This window comes from Cetorhinus maximus, chromosome 3, assembly GCF_964194155.1.
Source record: "Cetorhinus maximus chromosome 3, sCetMax3.hap1.1, whole genome shotgun sequence".
NCBI lineage: Eukaryota > Metazoa > Chordata > Chondrichthyes > Lamniformes > Cetorhinidae > Cetorhinus > Cetorhinus maximus.
This window is the reverse complement of record NC_135881.1, coordinates 482,832-503,493: the sequence shown is the minus strand read 5'-3', so window position 1 is coordinate 503,493 and position 20,662 is coordinate 482,832. Positions and strand designations below refer to the sequence as shown.

The window sequence follows — 20,662 nt, the reverse complement described above, 5'->3', positions numbered from 1 at the left end:
ATTTACCCACTCACTCAGCTTGTCCAAATCACACTGAAGTATCTCTGTATCCTCCTCACAGCTTTGTGTCATCTGCAAATTTGGAGATATTACATTTAATTCCCTCATCTAAATCATTAATATATGTTGTGAATAACTGGGGTCCCAGCACCGATCCCTGCGGTACCCCACTAGTCACTGCCTGCCATTCGGAAAATTTGTTTAGAACGAGTTTAGAATGGTGAGAGGTTGACTTACCCTGGTGGCACGGACGAGATCATTCATCCTCTTTCTGCACTGAATGGCCAACCTCTTCTGTGCAGTGTTAGCCCTGATCACCATTGCTGCTGCCTCCGAAGCTGGAGTGGTGACACTGATGGGCCTCCTGTGGCCAGGGTGGGGGCAGAGGTCTTTGCGATGGGCTCCAACTGTGTCCAGAAGGTGTCCCAGGGAAACGCCACGTAATCAGAGGACTGCAGTCTTCTTGCCTTTCGGGGCCATGTCTACACTGGTGCCCTCCTGGGCTGGATAAGGGACTTGAGTTATGGGGTGAAACAGGATATTCTGGTTGTTTGCATTGGAACAGAGGTGGTATATAGTGGGGTCCAAAATAGCACTCAACCCATTACCCATGACTTCATCAGTTCCACCCTCATTCCTCACTCATCAAATCCATATCCCTTTATCTCCACAAGTTGATCCTTCAGCCTCCTCACCCTCCTTACTGGCACTCCAATCTTCACCCTGGCCATGGCCGTCACCATTACTGACCTACATGGACAGCCAGAGCCCCATCACCTTACATTGCAACCTTTAATCTCACCTGTACACTCTTCCAGGGACTCAGCAATTCTCCTCTCTCTGATGGTCACAAACTCACTGAGCGCATGTAGAATGTGAAAATTGTTATTGTTGCTGGACTGAGGTCACAGTAATTAAAATCATTGATGTCCCAGGAATGTTAGATACATATCAGTAATGGGGGGGTTATTGGGTTAGGTAATGGGGGGGTTATTGGGTTGGGTAATGGGTATAATTGGATTGGGTAACGGGGGGTTATTGGGTTAGGTAATGGGGGGGTTATTGGGTTGGGTAATGGGTGTAATTGGATTGGGTAACGGGGGGTTATTGGGTTGGGTAATGGGGGTTATTGGGTTGGGTAACAGGGGGTTATTGGGCTGGGTAATGGGTGTTATTGGATTGGGTAACGGGGGGTTATTGGATTGGGTAATGGGGGGTTATTGGGTTGGGTAATGGGGGTTATTGGGTTGGGTAACAGGGGTTATTGGGCTGGGTAATGGGTGTTATTGGATTGGGTAACGGGGGGTTATTGGGTTGGGTAACAGGGGATTTATTCAGTTGGGTAAGGAGGGGTTATTGGGTTAGGTAACGGGGGGTTATTAGGTTGGGGAATGGGGTTTATTGTGTTAGGTAACGGGGGGTTATTGTCAGTTATTGCCCCACCTGTGGACAATGGTTTTTTGCTGTGCTTGTCACAATGCAACATTAATAACCCTTTTATTTATCCAATTCTGGCAGATGGAAGCAGGACAGAAGATAGAAATTGCCCAGACAACTCAGATTCTTCAACAAAGCTTCATCAGTGAGAAAGAGCTTCTGTTAAAAAAGGAAAAGATGGTTGAAGAGGAAAAGGAGAAGCTAGAACGACTTTATGAAGATGAACTGAAGAAATCCCAATCCCTGAAGGATGAGCAAAATGAGCAGCTGAAGAAACTGGAGGATGAGAAAAGCAAGCTGCAGAGCAGAATGGAGGAGTCACTGAGAAAGCAGAGGGAGGCAGAGAGCCAAGTTCATGATAAGCAAAGAGAACTTCAGGAAATGGAGCAGAAGAGGCAGGAGAAAGAGAAGCAGCTTGCTGATGAAAACCAGGCTCTTAAAGCGATGTTGGAGCAACTGAAAGTACAGAAGATGGAAGCACAGAGCAATCAGATGGCCCCAATTCAGTCAGTGACAGTCACTCCGATCAAAGCTCTCTCAAACGGCAGAGATATGGTAGATTCCGTTCCTGCAAGTGCAGACACCAAACTCTCCTTCAGCGGCCTGCGCCAGCCAGTTCCAGCTGCCCGCTTACAGCAGGCTGGCATTCTGAGCAAAAAGCAGCTCGATAAACTGAAGAAAGGTTCCGTCACAGTAAAAGAACTCTCCCAAAAAGAAAACCTGAAGAATTATCTGCAGGGTAAAAGCAGTATTGCTGGTTTGATCATTGAACCCACAAATGAGAAAATGAGCATCTATGAAGCATTGAAACAGAGGTTGTTGAAACCCAGCACAGCCACAATACTGCTTGAAGCTCAGGCAGCCTCTGGCTTCATCATTGACCCTATTAAGGGCCAGAGACTGCCAGTGAATGAGGCCATCAAGGAAGGAGTGGTTGGACCAGAGCTTCAGGACAAACTGCTGTCTGCTGAGAGAGCAGTAACAGGTTACAGAGATCCCTACACAGGAAACACCATCTCCCTGTTTGAAGCAATGAAGAAAGATCTCATCATTTCAAACTATGGAATTCGTCTGCTTCAGGCACAGCTGGCGACTGGAGGCATCATTGACCCAGTGAACAGCCATCGCCTGCCCTTGGAACAAGCTTACAAACAGGGTTTACTGGATGAGGACATGAATAAAACACTTGCCAGTGACACTGATGAAAGCAAAGGGTTCTTCAACCCCAATACTCAGGAGAATCTTACATACTCACAGCTAGTGGAAAGATGTCAAAAGGATCCAGAAACTGGCCTCTGTCTCTTGCCATTGACCAATGAAGCAGTGACACAAAAGGGAGGTTACACAATGGAGCAGACACATGACATCTTCAGTACAGCCACAGTGTCTGTCCCATCCGGTAAATTCTCTGGGAAAACTGTTACCATCTGGGAATTGATCAACTCGGAATACTTCACTGAAGAACAGAGGAGAGACTTCATTCGGCAATACAGATCTGGAAAGGTGACCATTGAAAACATTATTAAATTAATCATCACGATTATCGATGAAACTGAGACTAAAAAACAGCTCCTCTTCAATGGACTGAGGGACAAGGTTCCTGCCAGTGAGTTATTGGAATCGAAGATCATTCACAACAAGACTTTTGATGATCTTCAGAAGGGAAAGGCAACACCAGAAGAAGTCAGTAAGCTGGAGGCAGTGATGAAATTCCTACAGGGATCAGACAGCATTGCTGGTGTGTTTATCGAACCTACAAAGGAGAAGATGAGCATTTATGAAGCGATGAAGAAGAATCTGTTGAGTCCAAGCACTGCAGAGGCTTTACTGGAAGCTCAGGCAGCCTCAGGGTTCATAGTTGATCCTGTGAGGAATCGGACCCTGACAGTCGATGAAGCTGTTAAGGGAGGTCTCATTGGGCCAGAACTCCACGAGAAGCTTCTGTCTGCTGAGAAAGCAGTAACTGGATACACTGACCCCTACTCCGGCAGGAAGATCTCCTTATTTGAGGCAATCAACAAGAACTTCCTTCACAAGGAGCATGGTATCCATCTCCTAGAGGCACAGTTGGCATCTGGAGGCATCATTGACCCTGTGACCAGCCATCGCCTGCCCATCGAATTGGCCTACAAACGAGGCATGTTTGATGAGGAGATGAATCGATTGTTGTCCACTCCCAGCGATGACAATAAAGGATTTTATGATCCAAATAGTGAGGAGAATGTCACCTACCAGGAGCTGAAGGATAGATGTAGAAAGGATGATACAACTGGCCTCTTCCTGCTGCCTCTGAGTGAGAAAGCTATAGCGTTGAAACCTGCTTATGATGAAGAACAGACAAAAGATACGTTTAAAAAGACCACAGTCTCTGCTCCCGCTGGCACATTCACTGGGAGAACAGTCACCATCTGGGAGCTGATTAACTCCGAGTATTTCACTGATGAACAGAGGAGGGAACTGATTCGACAATATCGATCAGGAAAGGTCACAGTGGAGAAGATCATCAGAATTGTCATCACGGTAATTGAGGAAAAAGAAGCAAAGAAGAAACCACAACTCCTCTTCAATGGACTGAGGGACAAGGTTCCTGCTAGTGAGTTATTGGAGTCGAAGATCCTTGACAAGAAGACTTTTGATGATCTTCAGAAGGGAAAGGCAACACCAGAAGAAGTCAGTAAGCTGGAGGCAGTGATGAAATTCCTACAGGGATCAGACAGCATTGCTGGAGTGTTTATCGAACCTACAAAGGAGAAGATGAGCATTTATGAAGCGATGAAGAAGAATCTGTTGAGCCCAAGCACTGCAGAGGCTTTACTGGAAGCTCAGGCAGCCTCAGGGTTCATAGTTGATCCTGTGAGGAATCGGACCCTGACAGTCGATGAAGCTGTTAAGGGAGGTCTCATTGGGCCAGAACTCCACGAGAAGCTTCTGTCTGCTGAGAAAGCAGTAACTGGATACACTGACCCCTACACCGGCAGGAAGATCTCCTTACTTGAAGCAATGAAGAAGGACCTTATACCCAAGGAGCATGGTATCCATCTCCTAGAGGCACAGTTGGCATCTGGAGGCATCATTGACCCTGTGACCAGCCATCGCCTGCCCATTGAACTGGCCTACAAACGAGGCATGTTTGATGAAGAGATGAGCAAAAAGTTGTCCGCTCCCAGTGATGACATTAAAGGTTTCACTGACCCAAACACAGACGAACGTGTCACATACCACCAGCTGAAGGAGAAATGTAGAACTGACCCTGAGACTTCTCTTTACCTGTTGTCATTGACAGAAGAGGCAACAAAACATGTGGACATTCACCCTGAGGAGGTGACTAAGGACATTTTCCAAAAGGCTACAGTATCTGTCCCATCCGGTAAATTCTCTGGGAAAACTGTTACCATCTGGGAATTGATCAACTCGGAATACTTCACCGAAGAACAGAGGAGAGACTTCATTCGGCAATACAGATCTGGAAAGGTGACCATTGAAAACATTATTAAATTAATCATCACGATTATTGATGAAACTGAGACTAAAAAACAGCTCCTCTTCAATGGACTGAGGGACAAGGTTCCTGCCAGTGAGTTATTGGAATCGAAGATCATTCACAACAAGACTTTTGATGATCTTCAGAAGGGAAAGGCAACACCAGAAGAAGTCAGTAAGCTGGAGGCAGTGATGAAATTCCTACAGGGATCAGACAGCATTGCTGGTGTGTTTATCGAACCTACAAAGGAGAAGATGAGCATTTATGAAGCGATGAAGAAGAATCTGTTGAGTCCAAGCACTGCAGAGGCTTTACTGGAAGCTCAGGCAGCCTCAGGGTTCATAGTTGATCCTGTGAGGAATCGGACCCTGACAGTCGATGAAGCTGTTAAGGGAGGTCTCATTGGGCCAGAACTCCACGAGAAGCTTCTGTCTGCTGAGAAAGCAGTAACTGGATACACTGACCCCTACACCGGCAGGAAGATCTCCTTATTTGAGGCAATCAACAAAAACCTCCTTCACAAGGAGCATGGTATCCATCTCCTAGAGGCACAGTTGGCATCTGGAGGCATCATTGACCCTGTGACCAGCCATCGCCTGCCCATCGAATTGGCCTACAAACGAGGCATGTTTGATGAGGAGATGAATCGATTGTTGTCCGCTCCCAGCGATGACAATAAAGGATTTTATGATCCAAATAGTGAGGAGAATGTCACCTACCAGGAGCTGAAGGATAGATGTAGAAAGGATGATACAACTGGCCTCTTCCTGCTGCCTCTGAGTGAGAAAGCTATAGCGTTGAAACCTGCTTATGATGAAGAACAGACAAAAGATACGTTTAAAAAGACCACAGTCTCTGCTCCCGCTGGCACATTCACTGGGAGAACAGTCACCATCTGGGAGCTGATTAACTCCGAGTATTTCACTGATGAACAGAGGAGGGAACTGATTCGACAATATCGATCAGGAAAGGTCACAGTGGAGAAGATCATCAGAATTGTCATCACGGTAATTGAGGAAAAAGAAGCAAAGAAGAAACCACAACTCCTCTTCAATGGACTGAGGGACAAGGTTCCTGCTAGTGAGTTATTGGAGTCGAAGATCCTTGACAAGAAGACTTTTGATGATCTTCAGAAGGGAAAGGCAACACCAGAAGAAGTCAGTAAGCTGGAGGCAGTGATGAAATTCCTACAGGGATCAGACAGCATTGCTGGTGTGTTTATCGAACCTACAAAGGAGAAGATGAGCATTTATGAAGCGATGAAGAAGAATCTGTTGAGTCTAAGCACTGCAGAGGCTTTACTGGAAGCTCAGGCAGCCTCAGGGTTCATAGTTGATCCTGTGAGGAATCGGACCCTGACTGTCGATGAAGCTGTTAAGGGAGGTCTCATTGGACCAGAACTCCACGAGAAGCTTCTGTCTGCTGAGAAAGCAGTAACTGGATACACTGACCCCTACTCCGGCAGGAAGATCTCCTTACTTGAAGCAATGAAGAAGGACCTTATACCCAAGGAGCATGGTATCCATCTCCTAGAGGCACAGTTGGCATCTGGAGGCATCATTGACCCTGTGACCAGCCATCGCCTGCCCATTGAACTGGCCTACAAACGAGGCATGTTTGATGAAGAGATGAGCAAAAAGTTGTCCACTCCCAGTGATGAAATTAAAGGTTTCACTGACCCAAACACAGACGAACGTGTCACATACCACCAGCTGAAGGAGAAATGTAGAACTGACCCTGAGACATCTCTTTACCTGTTGTCATTGACAGAAGAGGCAACAAAACATGTGGACATTCACCCTGAGGAGGTGACTAAGGACATTTTCCAAAAGGCTACAGTATCTGTCCCATCCGGTAAATTCTCTGGGAAAACTGTTACCATCTGGGAATTGATCAACTCGGAATACTTCACTGAAGAACAAAGGAGAGACTTAATCCGGCAATACAGATCTGGAAAGGTGACTGTGGAAAAGATAATTACAATCGTTGTTACAATCATTGAAGAAACTGAAGTGAAGAGGAAACCACAGATAGCATTTGATGGGTTGAGGGACAAGGTTCCTGCCAGTGAGTTGTTGGAATCGAAGATTATTCACAAGAAGACTTTTGATGATCTTCAGAAGGGAAAGGCAACACCAGAAGAAGTCAGTAAGCTGGAGGCAGTGATGAAATTCCTACAGGGATCAGACAGCATTGCTGGAGTGTTTATCGAATCTACAAAGGAGAAGATGAGCATTTATGAAGCGATGAAGAAGAATCTGTTGAGTCCAAGCACTGCAGAGGCTTTACTGGAAGCTCAGGCAGCCTCAGGGTTCATAGTTGATCCTGTGAGGAATCGGACCCTGACAGTCGATGAAGCTGTTAAGGGAGGTCTCATTGGGCCAGAACTCCACGAGAAGCTTCTGTCTGCTGAGAAAGCAGTTACTGGATACACTGACCCCTACTCTGGCAGGAAGATCTCCTTATACCAAGCAATCAAGAAAGATCTTGTCTCTAAAGATCATGGTGTCCGTCTCCTAGAGGCACAGATTGCCACAGGAGGCATCATTGACCCCGTGCACAGTCACCGACTGCCCGTCGATGTAGCTTACAAACGAGGCATGTTTGATGAGGCGATGAACAAGATTCTCTCAGATGCTGGTGATGAAAGCAAAGGGTTTGTTGACCCCAACACTGATGAGGAGATCACCTATCAGCAGCTAAAGGACAGATGTGTAACAGATCCTGAAACTGGACTCTACCTCATACCCATGAAGGACAGAGAGAAACCAAAAGTGATTGAGAATATGATCCACAGTGAGATTGAAACAAGGGAGGTGTTTGAAAACACTACAGTGGACCTTCCTGAGGGGATGTTAGGTGGGAAGTCCATGTCAGTTTGGGAGATCTTGAACTCTGAGTTCATTTCAGAGAAAGAAAGGCTCAAGTTAACAAAAGAATATCAGTTTGGGAAAATCACACGTGAGCGTTTAGTTGTGATCATCATTGAGATTATTCAGCAGGTAGAAATACGCCGAGGATATGAAAGGATCACATTCAATACTTTCCGTGGCAAGATCACTGCTGAGCAGCTGTACTCCTCAAGAATTATTGACCTGGAAACTCTTAATAAACTAAAGGAGAAAAAACTAACAGTGGGAGAAGTATGTGAAATGGAGTCAGTAAGGAAGTACCTGTTTGGAACAGGAGCCATCAGTGGCCTTTATAAATGTGCTGGGAAGGAAGTGTTAAACCTGTATGGTGCAATGAAGAAAGGTTTGGTGAAACCTGAAGTAGCTCATGCTCTATTGGAAGCCCAGGCAGCCACCGGCTTCATCCTGGATCCTGTGAAGAATAAGAGACTGACTGTGGATGAGGCTGTGAGGGAGGGTCTGGTGGGTCCTGAGCTCCACGACAAGCTGCTATCAGCAGAACGGGCAGTCACTGGTTACCGAGACCCTTACACGGGGAATATCATCTCGCTTTTCCAAGCCATGAAGAAAGGCTTCATTGTGAGAGACTACGTCCTGAGGCTACTCGATGCCCAGCTGGTCACCGGTGGGATTATTGACCCAGAACACAGCTATCACCTACCCCTGGAGGCTGCATACCAGCGTGGCTACCTCGACCGGGAAACTTACAGTCTGCTCACCGATCCGACTGAGGGGTCACAAGGATTCCTTGACCCCTACACTGAGGAACCAATGAGCTACAGTCAACTGATGGCAAGGTGCAGGGTTGATGAAAATACAGGCCATCGCCTATTGACTCTGACAGACAAGAAAAGGCTGATGTTCCAGGGTCTGCGAAAGCAGGTCACAATGGAAGAACTTGTAGCATCAGGTATCATAACCAGCTCCGTTGCTACACAGTTACGGGAGGGTGAAACCACTGTTGATGAAGTTAGCAACAGCATCAAGAAATATTTGGGAGGCACCAGTTGTATTTCAGGAGTGTTTGTTGAGGCTTCCAAGGAGAGACTATCCATTTACCAAGCTATGAAGAAGGGAATGATCAGACCTGGAACAGCATTTGAATTGTTGGAGGCCCAAGCAGCAACTGGTTATGTGATTGACCCAATTAAAAACATGAAATTATCTGTCAGCGAAGCAGTGAAAATGGGAGTGGTGGGTCCAGAATTTAAGGATAAGCTTCAGTCAGCTGAGAGAGCAGTTACTGGTTACAGAGATCCTTACTCAGGTACACTTATGTCTCTGTTTCAAGCTATGCAGAAAAATTTGATTCTCAAAGACCATGGGATCCGTTTATTGGAATCACAGATTGCTACAGGAGGCATCATAGACCCCGAGTATAGTCACCGACAGCCTGTTGAAATGGCCTACAGACGTGGTCTGTTTGACGAGGAGATGAACAGGATATTAGCAGATCCAGGAGATGACACTAAGGGTTTCTTTGATCCAAACACAGAGGAAAATCTCACCTATCTGCAGCTGAAGGAACGGTGTGTGGTAGATTCAGACACTGGACTCTGTTTACTACTGCTCAAAGATAAGAAGAGAGAGAGGAAGACTTCATCCAAGTCATCTGTTCGCAAACGGCGGGTGGTCATTGTTGATCCTGAAACTGGTAAAGAAATGTCTGTCTACGAGGCTTATCGTAAAGGACTGATTGACCATCAGACGTACACTGAGCTCTCCGAACAGGAGTGTGAATGGGAAGAAGTGACTACTTCCTCATCAGATGGTGTGGTAAAGTCAATGATCACTGACAGGCGATCAGGTAGGCAGTATGATATCGATGATGCACTCTCCAGAGGGTTGATTGACCAAGGTTCTTTGGATCTTTATCGCTCAGGAGCTCTGTCCATTACTGAATTTGCTGATATGTTGTCAGGAAATATGAGTGGATTCCGCTCCCGATCTTCCTCAGTTGGATCCTCATCTTCGTACACAAGCCAACAGGCTAGTCCCATGAGAAGCCACATGGTTACATGGAGTGACCCAGTGGAGGAGACTGGTCCAGTTGCTGGCATCTTGGACACTGATACACTTGAGAAAGTATCCATCACAGAAGCAATGCACCGTAACCTAGTGGACAATATCACTGGCCAGCGGTTACTGGAAGCCCAGGCCTGTACTGGGGGAATCATTGATCCCAATACAGGAGACAAGTATTCCGTCACAGATGCTGTCGGCAAAGGCCTAATGGACAAGATCATGGTGGACAGGATCAATCTGGCTCAGAAAGCGTTCAATGGATTTGAAGATCCAAGAACCAAGAGTAAAATGTCTGCCGCTCAGGCCTTGAAGAAAGGCTGGTTATATTATGAAGCTGGTCAGCGATTCCTGGAGGTACAGTACCTGACAGGTGGACTCATTGAACCAGATGTCCCTGGGCGAGTGCCTCTCGATGAAGCTTTACAAAAGGGCACCATTGATACACGTACAGCACAGAAGCTGAGGGATGTCGGGACTTATGCAAAGTATATAACCTGCCCCAAAACCAAACTGAAGATCTCCTACAAAGATGCAATGGACCGATCGATGGTTGAGGAAGGGACTGGCCTGCGTTTGCTGGAAGCATCTTCACAGTCCACCAAAGGCTTCTACAGCCCCTACAACATGAGCGGAGCTGGTTCCTCCGCAGGTTCCCGATCAGGTTCAAGAACAGGATCCAGAACGGGCTCTAGACGAGGAAGCTTTGATGCCACAGGATCTGGTTACTCCATGTCCTTCTCCTCCTCCTCATACACATCATCCAGTTACGGCCGCAGATTGGCAGCCAGTGTCCCTGGAGGGAGGGAGGTGGCGTCTATGCCTCAGAGCCTCCCTACTCCTCGGCCCCACTATCACCCAGAGGAAAGCTCCCCCTTCAACCAGACCCAGCTTCTACAAGCGGCGATGATGTAGCTACGCCAGCCATCCCATCCCATCCCTCCCCCTTCCCCATTCTGCTCTACAACTAACAATGGTCAAGAAACAGTCCGCGTTTAAGGACAAGGGAAAGAATGATTGTTATGAAACATTTTAGAGAGAAACTTATTTTAATTATACCCATCACCTCAGTCCCTCTGAGTTTTAAATAATCTTGTCATTTGAAATTAATCGGATGGAATGTATATGTTTGGAATTAGAAGAGAATATTTATCAGGATATGATTTTTCCTGTGATCTTTCCCACTGGCGATGATTTCCTTGCTATTTGTAGAGCAGCTGGATTAACCTCAAACCACTGCTGCCGTATATGCCTGATCTTATTGTATCAGTGGGGAGAATTTGTAATGTCCAAACCTCAAAACTTTCTTCTTATTGAATGCACTGACCCACAGCGTGCCCAGATATCTTGCTTTCTATTTTTAAGAAATATGCTGCAAATATTAAGAGCTTTTCTTCCATTGAACTATAACAAAGACTTGATACTGTTTAAAAAAACCAAATATTAATAAGGTGCCGTCTTTCAAGTTTCTCGAACCCTCCTCAGGCAGGGTTTCAGTCTGCTGCAGGAATACTCAAATCAACTCTTCCCTCATCACATCTGTCTCTGTTTTAATGACCATTTATATCTGAGTGAATTCTGACTCCTCGTGTGAACTAGGACAGCTCCAAAAAGCCTTCAAAATTAACCAACCTGCCAATCACCGGTTGAATCTTCATCTTGCTACCATCTTTGTGAACATGGAAACTGATAGGTGCTTCGGTTGAGGTTCCACAGGCTCCTTGCAATACAGCCAGTACCCAGAAGGTGAGTGAGATCTGCCTGCATCTCTGTCACTATTACATTCCCAAACATAGCTTTCTAATCACACTCAGTACCTACATTCTCCCTCCCACCCCATCTTCCCCCTCTCCCTCACTCCCCCTCTCTCTCTAACGGTGGTAACACTCTCTGACTCTGTCTTACTCTCTAAACCCAGCTCTTTCTCACTCTCACTCTCTCTCTCTTGTCTACCTCCCTCTGTACCTCAGAGCTCTCCCCATTTATATAATACGCTGCTTTTTTATTCTTCCTGCCAAAATTGGCAAGCTCACACTTTCCCACATTATACTCCATCTGCCAGGTTTTTTGCCCACTCACTTAACTTGCCTATATCCCTTTGAACACTCTTTATGTCCTCTTTTAGAACTTACTTTTCTACCTACCTTTGTATCATCAGCAAATGTAGTTACCAAACCTTCGGTCCCTTCATCCAGGACATTGATGTAGTTTGTAAATAGTTGAGGCCCCAGCACTGATCCCTGTGGCTCTCCACTAGTTACAGCTTGTCAACCTGAAAAGAGACCTGTTTATCCCTGCTCTCTGCTTCCTGTTAACTAACCAATTCTCTATCCGTGTTAATATGTTACCCCCTACACCATATGCTCTTATCCTGTGTAATAACCTTTGTGGCATCTTATTGAATGCCTTTTGGAAACCCAAGGACACCACATCTACCTGTTCCCCTTTATCCACCTTGCTTCATATTCCTCAAAAAACTATAATAAATTAGTCAAGCATGACTTCCCTTTCAAAAATAACAGCAGAAAATGGTAGAAAAATTCAACAAGTCTGGCAGCATCTGTGGAGAGAGAAACAGAGTTAATGTTTTGAGTCCATATGACTCTTCTTCAGAGCCGTTTCATGAAACCACAAAGTGTACAATACTGCGAAGATTAGCGGCAGATATATAAATCAGATGGGGAGATGGTGGTGTAATGGTAATGTCACTGGAGCAGTAATCCATAGGCCCAGGCTAATGTTCTAGGGACCTGGGTTCAAATCCCATCACAACAGCTGGTGGAATTTAAATTCAGTTAATTAAATCTGGAATTAAAAAGGTATTCTCGGTAACGGTGATCATGAAACCATTGTCAATTGTTGTAAAAACCCAGCTGATTCTCTGATGTCCTTTAGGGAAGGAAACCTGCCGTCCTTACCTCGTCTGGCCTGCATGTGACTCCAGACCCACAGCCATGTGGTTGACTCTGAATTGGCTGAGCCAGACACTCAGTTGCATCAAACCGCTACAAAGTCACACCTGCCCTGCCATCCTTATTGTGTTTAATTTAAATAATTAAGTTTAGAAATAACAGGCAATGATTATTTGTGATTATGTCAAGTAGTTTAACTAGTTAAACTGTAAATTCAATACAATGCTTATATCTCCTCTGTAGCATTTTAAACTACTACACCCCATTTATAGAGAACAAAGAAACTCACCAACAGCTCACCTTATCTGCTCACCTAATTACTTCTTCCAAGGCTCAACTGGCATGTCCTACTGGACCCTGACACCCTCGCTCAGACCACTCCTATTATGTCAAAGGTCAGAACAATGCCTTCTCCCTCACTGCACCGAATTCCCTCATTAACCAAACCCCTAACCTCACACTCTGTCTCTAGCTACACTTAGTGACAAGCTGCTTTCTTTGTGCTTGATATTCAGTTAATCCCACACCCCAGCTCCTTTCCCATAACCCTGCAAACTAATTCTGTTCAGGTCCTTGTCCAGTTGCCTTTTGAAAGTTCCTATGGAATCTGATTCCACTACCCTTTCAGGTAAATAGATTGGCGAGGTTGGGACTGTTTTCCTTGGAGAAAAGAAGGCTGAGAGGAGACTTGATAGAGGTATTCAAGATCCTGAGGGGTGTGGACAGGGTAAATAGTGAGAAACTGTTCCCATTCAAGAGAACATCAAGAACTAGAGGGCACAGATTCAAAATAATTGGCAAAAGGAGTAAATGTGATGTGAGGAAAAATGTTTTCATCCAGAAGGTAGTTGGAGTCTGGAACAAACTTCCTGAGAGGGTGGTGGAGGCAGGTTTGATCGAGGTATTCAAAATGGAATTGGATTGTTACCTGAAAAGAGAGAATGTGCAAAGTTACAGAGATAAGACAGGGGAGTGGGACTAAGTAGAATGCTCTTTCATAGAGCCATTGCAGACTCGATGGGCTGAATGGCCTCATTCTGCACTGTAAAGATTCTGTGATTCTAAATTTTAACAACTGTCTGTGTGAACACTCGCTTTTTTACCAATTATTTTAAATCTATGATACCTCTGGTCAGCGGCTCACTTACCAGAGGAAACTGTTTCTCTCTACTTGCTTTAATAAACTCTTCAGAATTTTAAATATCTCTATTAAATCTCCCTTTAACCTTCTGTGCTGTAAGAACACTGGACAGGACAGCAAAGTAGTAATGTTACTGGATTAGTAATGCTGAGACCACAGTGGCTGGTGGAATTCAAATTCAGTTAATAAATTATGGAATTGAAAGCTAATCTCAGTAAGGATGAAACTATGATCGATGGTTGTAAAAACCCATCTGGTTCACTAATGTCCTTTAGGGAAGGAAATCTGCCGTCCTTACCTGGTCTGGCCTACATGTGACTCCAGACCCACAGCAACGTGGTTGACCCTTACCCAGCCTCTGAAATGGCCGAGCAAACCACTCAGTTGTCCAGAAGGTGTCTCACCGCCACTTTTGCAAGGTCAGTTAGGGAATAGCAGTAAGTGCTGGCCTTGCAGCATTGCCCACATCCAGTGAAATAAAGTCATGTGGAATAAGCAGGGAAGAAATTGAACCCTTTCCAGTAAAACTGGGGAGCAACAACTGTCAGTGTAAAACTTCCGTGGGCTAACTTTCCACAAATTAAACATGGGCTAATGCAAACTAGACACGGGCTAACACGAACTGGACACTGACTTAACATGGACCAGACATGGACTAACACATGAACTAGACATGGGATAACATGAACTCTGCAAGGGATAACATACGAACTAGACACTCGTTAACACATGGACAAGCCACTTGCTAACATGGACTAGATATAGGCTAATCTTACTCCCCCTGCCATCTTCAAAGAGTTGTGTCTGAATCTCTCAGCTCTCTGTTCCAGACCAACCTCCGCCACCCCTCCCTCTCCACTCACCTTGCTTGCCTCTGTTTGCCCAGCTTGTTTGAGGATTAAAACCCATGTTCCAGAAATCTGAAATAAAAACAGAAAATGCTGGAAATACTCAGCAGGTCTGGCAGCATCTGTGAAGAGAGAAACAGTTAATGTTCCAGGTCTTTGACCTTTCAACAGAACTGGACAAAGTTAGAGTGTTCACAATGTGGTCTCCTCTACATTGGAGAAACCAAATGCAGATGAAGTGACCACTTTGTGGAACGCCGCTGCTGAGTCCACGAACATGATCTCGAGCTCCCAGTGCCTGTCATTTTAATTCTCCACTTTTCACTCACTCTGACGTTTCTGTCTTTGGCCTGCTGAACTGTTCCACTGAGGCTCAATGTTAGCTTGAGGAAGGAAACCTCATCTTTTATTAAGCACTTTTACAGCCTTTCACTCAACACTGAGTTCAACAATTTCAGACCATAATCTGTGCTCCATTTTATTTCCTTTCCTAGATTCGGTTTTATTCTTTCAGTCAGCAGCACATCTGCTCTTGGCACATCTTCTGTTTCTCTGTTTCTTTCCTTGGCCCATCACTATTCCCTTCAGCCCGAGAAAACTAACTCTTCTCTCAGTCAATCTCTCTCGTCTTTCACCTTATCACAGACCTTCCTTTGTCTTTGTCTCACCCGCCCCTTGTTCAAAACCTATTACATCTCGAACTCTGTCTGGTTCTGAGAAAGGTCACATCCTGAAACATTGGCCAGGATTTTCCGGTTTTCGGATGGGCTTGGTGGGGATGAGCAGGAGCGGCTGTGAAAGGGACATGCTGCCTGTGATCAGGCCCCCACTGCGATTTCACTGGCCGGGAGGGAGCCAGAGGAACGCTATGGTGCAAGTTCGAGCATGGGCGGGCGTGCACAGTAAAAGCTCCCCGAGGCACAGAGCTGCCTTAGGGAGCAGAAGATTTTTGAAATAAAAAATAAAGAAATAAGAAAGGTTAAAAACGTGTCCCCTCCTGTGACTCTGTCGCTTGAGCAGGAACGCGTTAGAGACGAGTTTGAAAAGTTTATTTTTAATCGCTGCTCGAAACCTCATCCCCACCGTGGATGAGGTTTTGCCAAAAATGCAAAGGCCGCTTGGCCTTTTCGCCCTCCCGGCAATCGAACGGCTGGACAGACAGCGAGAAATTCCAATCAGTTCATTGATTAAGGGCCTTAAGCTGCTTAATTGTCGGCGGACACGCTGCTGCCTCCTGTGCACACCCGCCAATTGAAATATCGCGAGCGTGCGATGATGTCGGGATGCTTGCCCGGTCTGATCACTCTTCATTTCCCGCTTGTTCAGGCTGGGCACTCGCCCAGCAAGCCAAACATTCTGCCCATTAAAGCTCCTCTCTCCACAGATAGTGCCGGGCCTGCTGAGTGCTTCCGGCATTTTCTGTGTTCCTTTTAGGAAATGCAAAGTTCTTATCAGCCACTGAATGAGGCTGTATTAAATGATTTGATTCCCATTAGCAAAAGCTCAGCACTGAGCTGAAAAGACATGTTTGACATTGGACAGAGGCCTTTGCTGGACTGAATGACTTGGTTCACATCAGCCAATGGGTTGAATGACTTGTTGGGAACATCATTCAAGTGTTGGGCAAAGATTTGAGAGAAGGAATCCAGAATTACAAATATAATGAGTTTTTACACCCTGCACCTATTCAACCCCCAATTAAGATCGAGCAGACAATGAGATGGATGGCAAAGTGATTTGTCTGGTTTAACCGCACTATTTTTCTCAGAGTAAAATCAGCCATTAGCTCCATAATTAATCCACACCCAGTCTGATTTTACACCATAAATTCAATCAGGTTCTGAGTGATCTTACAGTTCAGAAAGCCAGGTGCTAAAGACTGAGAACAGATGGTTAACTGGCCCCACATTCAGATGCAGGGCAATGTGATCAAGGGTTTTGAGTGTTGGATTCTTACCGGTTCCGCATAAATCTTCCTAAATTATAAAAAAATAAGCATTATGCAAAGAGCTGGTAATATATTTATGAAACTGCCCCTGCAGAGATAAAGGGGTGGGGGGTTACAGAGGTGTAAGGGTCAAGGGATCACAGTAATGGCCAGGGGTCAGAGTTCATGTGGTATAGGTGTCGAGATGTGATGTAGTTTGTGTAGTGTTCTGGGATCACTAATACACTTCATTTCACATTGACTTTGTTTTTGATGTCTCCTTTGTTGAGTTGAAGTCATCTAATTGTCCTAAAGGCCAATGTTGGTACAGACTCGATGGGCCGAAGGGCCTCTTCTGTACTGTGATTCTGATTCTGTGATTCCCTTTTTCATTTTAGTTCCTGTGGACATCTTGTTACAAAAGATGAAGCCAGTGTCGCTGTGCTTGATACCGGGGCAAATTCAAATCTTCACACAGACTGAGCCTTTACGGGACTGTCACACCAGAACATTCCGGAAAGTCAGCGGGGACAAGGAAAGCATCATGGGGAGTTCATTGTTCCTGAACATGACATCCTCCACCTCCGAACTCTGAGGACTCAGTGCCCTGTTACACAAAGCGTATGGAGCAGAAGGACTCTCTAGAATTGGAACTCAGAAACCGCCCCTCAGAGAGATGATCAGCCTCTCGCAGCCCACATTTTATTGACCTGTTTGTGTTGTGTTTAAATTTAGTGCATTTCTCATCCACCTTTATGTTTTTGATGTATTTTTTTGCTATGCATGCCTTACTAACTCAGTCAGGAGATCCCAAGCGTTCGAAAAAGCCTGTTTATATCAAAGCAGTGAGTTTAACACACTAACTGATTACAAACCAGACAACCCCTGCAGAGATTAAAAAACCCATCAGCTTACCGAAGATGAGTTGTTCAAGGATGCCTCAATGCAAAGGGACAATTAAAGAGACATTAATATATAAAACCAAGCAAAACGCTCTCCAATTCCTCACATTGAACATCATTCCAATGACATTAGTGATGAGAAGCAATGCACAGGAAACAGCCCCACCTCCTGGATATCAGAGCAGTGACACACAGAGCTACACAAACCATCACAGCTCTTACAAACACTGGGGATCAAACTGCCACTGTATAACACTGGGGTACAGTACTGGTGGGGACAGGTCTGTCACTGTATAACACTGGGGTACAGTACTGGTGGGGACAGGTCTGTCACTGTATAACACTGGGGTACAGTACTGGTGGGGACAGGTCTGTCACTATAACACTGGGGTACAGTACTGGTGGGGATGGGTCTGTCAATGTATAACACTGGGGTACAGTACTGGTGGGAACAGGTCTGTCAATGTATAACACTGGGGTACAGTACTGGTGGGGACAGGTCTGTCACTGTATAACACTGGGGTACCGTACTGGTGGGGACAGGTCTGTCACTGTATAACAATGGGGTTCAGTACTGGTGGGGACGGGTCTGTCACTGTATAACACTGGGGTCCAGGACTGGTGGGGACAGGTCTGTCACTGTATAACACTGGGGTACAGTACTGGTGGGGACAGGTCTGACACTCTATAACACGGATACAGTACTGGTGGATTCAGGTCTGTCAATGTATAACACTGGGGTACAGTACTGGTGGGGACAGGTCTGTCACTGTATAACACTGGGGTACAGTACTGGTGGGGACAGGTCTGTCACTGTATAACACTGGGGTACAGTACTGGTGGAGACGGGTCTATCACTGTAAAACACTGATACAGGACTGGTGGGGACAGGTCTGTCACTGTATAACACTGGGGTACAGTACTGGTGGGGACAGGTCTGACACTGTATAACACGGATACAGTACTGGTGGATTCAGGTCTGTCAATGTATAACACTGGGGTACAGTACTGGTGGGGACAGGTCTGTCACTGTATAACACTGGGGTACAGTACTGGTGGGGATGGGTCTGTCACTGTATAACACTGGGGTACAGTACTGGTGGGGACAGGTCTGTCACTGCATAACACTGGGGTACAGTACTGGTGGAGACGGGTCTATCACTGTATAACACTGGGGTACAGTACTGGTGGAGACGGGTCTATCACTGTAAAACACTGATACAGGACTGGTGGGGACAGGTCTGTCACTGTAGAACACTGGTGTACAGTACTGGTTGGTTCAGGTCTGTCACTGTATAACACTGATACAGGACTGGTGGGGACAGGCCTATCACTGTAGGGAACCAAGGGTCTAGTGAGAGGGAGGAATTGAAGAAAATCAGTATTTGTAAAAAAACGGTGCTAGAGAAATTAATGGGGTTGCAAAATCCCCAGGGCCTGATAATCTACATCCCAGAGCACTAAAGGAAGTGACCCTGGAAATATTGGATGCATTGGTGGTCATCTTCCAAAATTCTATAGACTCTGGGTCAGTTCCTACAGATTGGAGGGTGACAAATGTAACCCCATTATTTAAAAAAGGAGGGAGAGAAAAAACAGAGAATTACAGACCAGTTAGCCTAACATCAGCAGTGGGGAAAATGCTAGAGTCTATAATAAAAGACGTGGTAACAGAAAACTTGGAAAGCATTAACGGGATTAGACAAAGTCAGCATGGGTTTATGAAAGGGAAATCATGCTTAACTAATCTACTGGAGTTTTTTGAGGATGTAACTAGTAGAATAGATAAGGGAGAACCAGTGGATGTGGTGTATTTGGATTTCAAGAAGGCTTTTGATAAGGACCCACATAAGAGGCTGGTGGGCAAAATTAACACATGGGGTCGGGGGTAATATACTGGCATGGATTGAGAATTGGTCGACAGACTGGAAACAGAGAGTGGGGATAAATGGGTCTTTTTCCGGATGGCAGGTGGTGACTAGTGGGGTACCGCAGGGATCAGTGCTTGGGCCCCAGCTGTTCACAATATATATCAATGACTTGGATGAGGAAACCAAATGCAATATTTCCAAGTTTGCTAACGACACAAAACTGGGCGGGGTTGTGAGTTGTGAGGAGGATGCAAGGCGGCTTCAGGGCGATTTAGACAAGTTGTGTGAGTGGGCAAACACACGGCAGATGCAGTATAACGTGGATAAATGTGAAGTTATACGCTTTGGTGTGAAAAACAGAAAGGCAGGGTATTATTTAAATGGTGATATATTGGGAAATGTGGATGTACAAAGGGATCTGGGTGTCCTTGTACACCAGTCAATGGAAGTAAACAGGCAGGTGCAGCAAACAATTAGGAAGGGAAATGGTATGTTGGCCTTCATTGCAAGAGGATTTGAGTTCAGAAGTAGGGATGTCTTACTGCAGTTAGACCTTGGTAAGACCACACCTGGAGTATTGTGTACAGTTTTGGTCTCCCTACCTAAGAAAGGATGTACTTGCCATAGAGGGAGTGCAGTGAAGGTTCACTAGGCTGATACCAGGGATGGTAGGATTGTTGTATGAGGAGAGATTGGTTCGACTGGGTCTGTATTCACTAGAGTTTAGAAGAATGAGAGGGGATCTGATTGAAATGTATAAAATTCTAACAGGGCCAGACAGACTGGATGCAGGGAGGTTGTTTCCCCTGGTTGGAGAGTCTAGAACCAGGGGCCACAGTCTCAGGATACGGGTCAGGCCATTTAGGACTGAGATGGAGAAAAAGTTCTTCACTCAGAGGTTGGTCAACCTGCGGAATTCTCTCCCACAGAGGCTGTGGAGGCCGGGTCACTGAGTATATTCAAGAAAGAAATTGATAATTTTTTGGATATTAGGGGCATTAAGGGGCATGGAGAGAGAGCGGGAATATGGCGTTGAAGATCAGCCATGATCATATTGAATGGCGGAGCAGGCTTGAAGGGCCGAATGGCCTACTCCTGCTCCTCGTTCCTATGTGTATGTATAACACTGGGGTACAGTACTGGTGGGACCAGGTCTGTCACTGTATAACACTGGGGTACAGTACTGGTGGGGACAGGTCTGTCACTGTA

The 20,662-nt window shown here is 45.7% G+C and overlaps 1 protein-coding gene across 1 annotated transcript in view; it reads left to right on the top strand.

Annotated features, from left to right (window-relative positions):
* Positions 1 to 17,661, top strand: part of LOC144674540 (epiplakin-like) — a 36,212-nt gene extending 18,551 nt beyond the window's left edge. The window contains exons 5-6 of the mRNA XM_078535845.1: positions 1,519 to 11,598; positions 17,079 to 17,661. Coding sequence (XP_078391971.1) covers positions 1,519 to 10,767 — 9,249 coding nt within the window. The 3' untranslated portion in view covers positions 10,768 to 11,598; positions 17,079 to 17,661. The remainder of the gene's footprint in view (positions 1 to 1,518; positions 11,599 to 17,078) is intronic.
* The last annotated feature ends 3,001 nt before the right edge of the window (positions 17,662 to 20,662 follow it).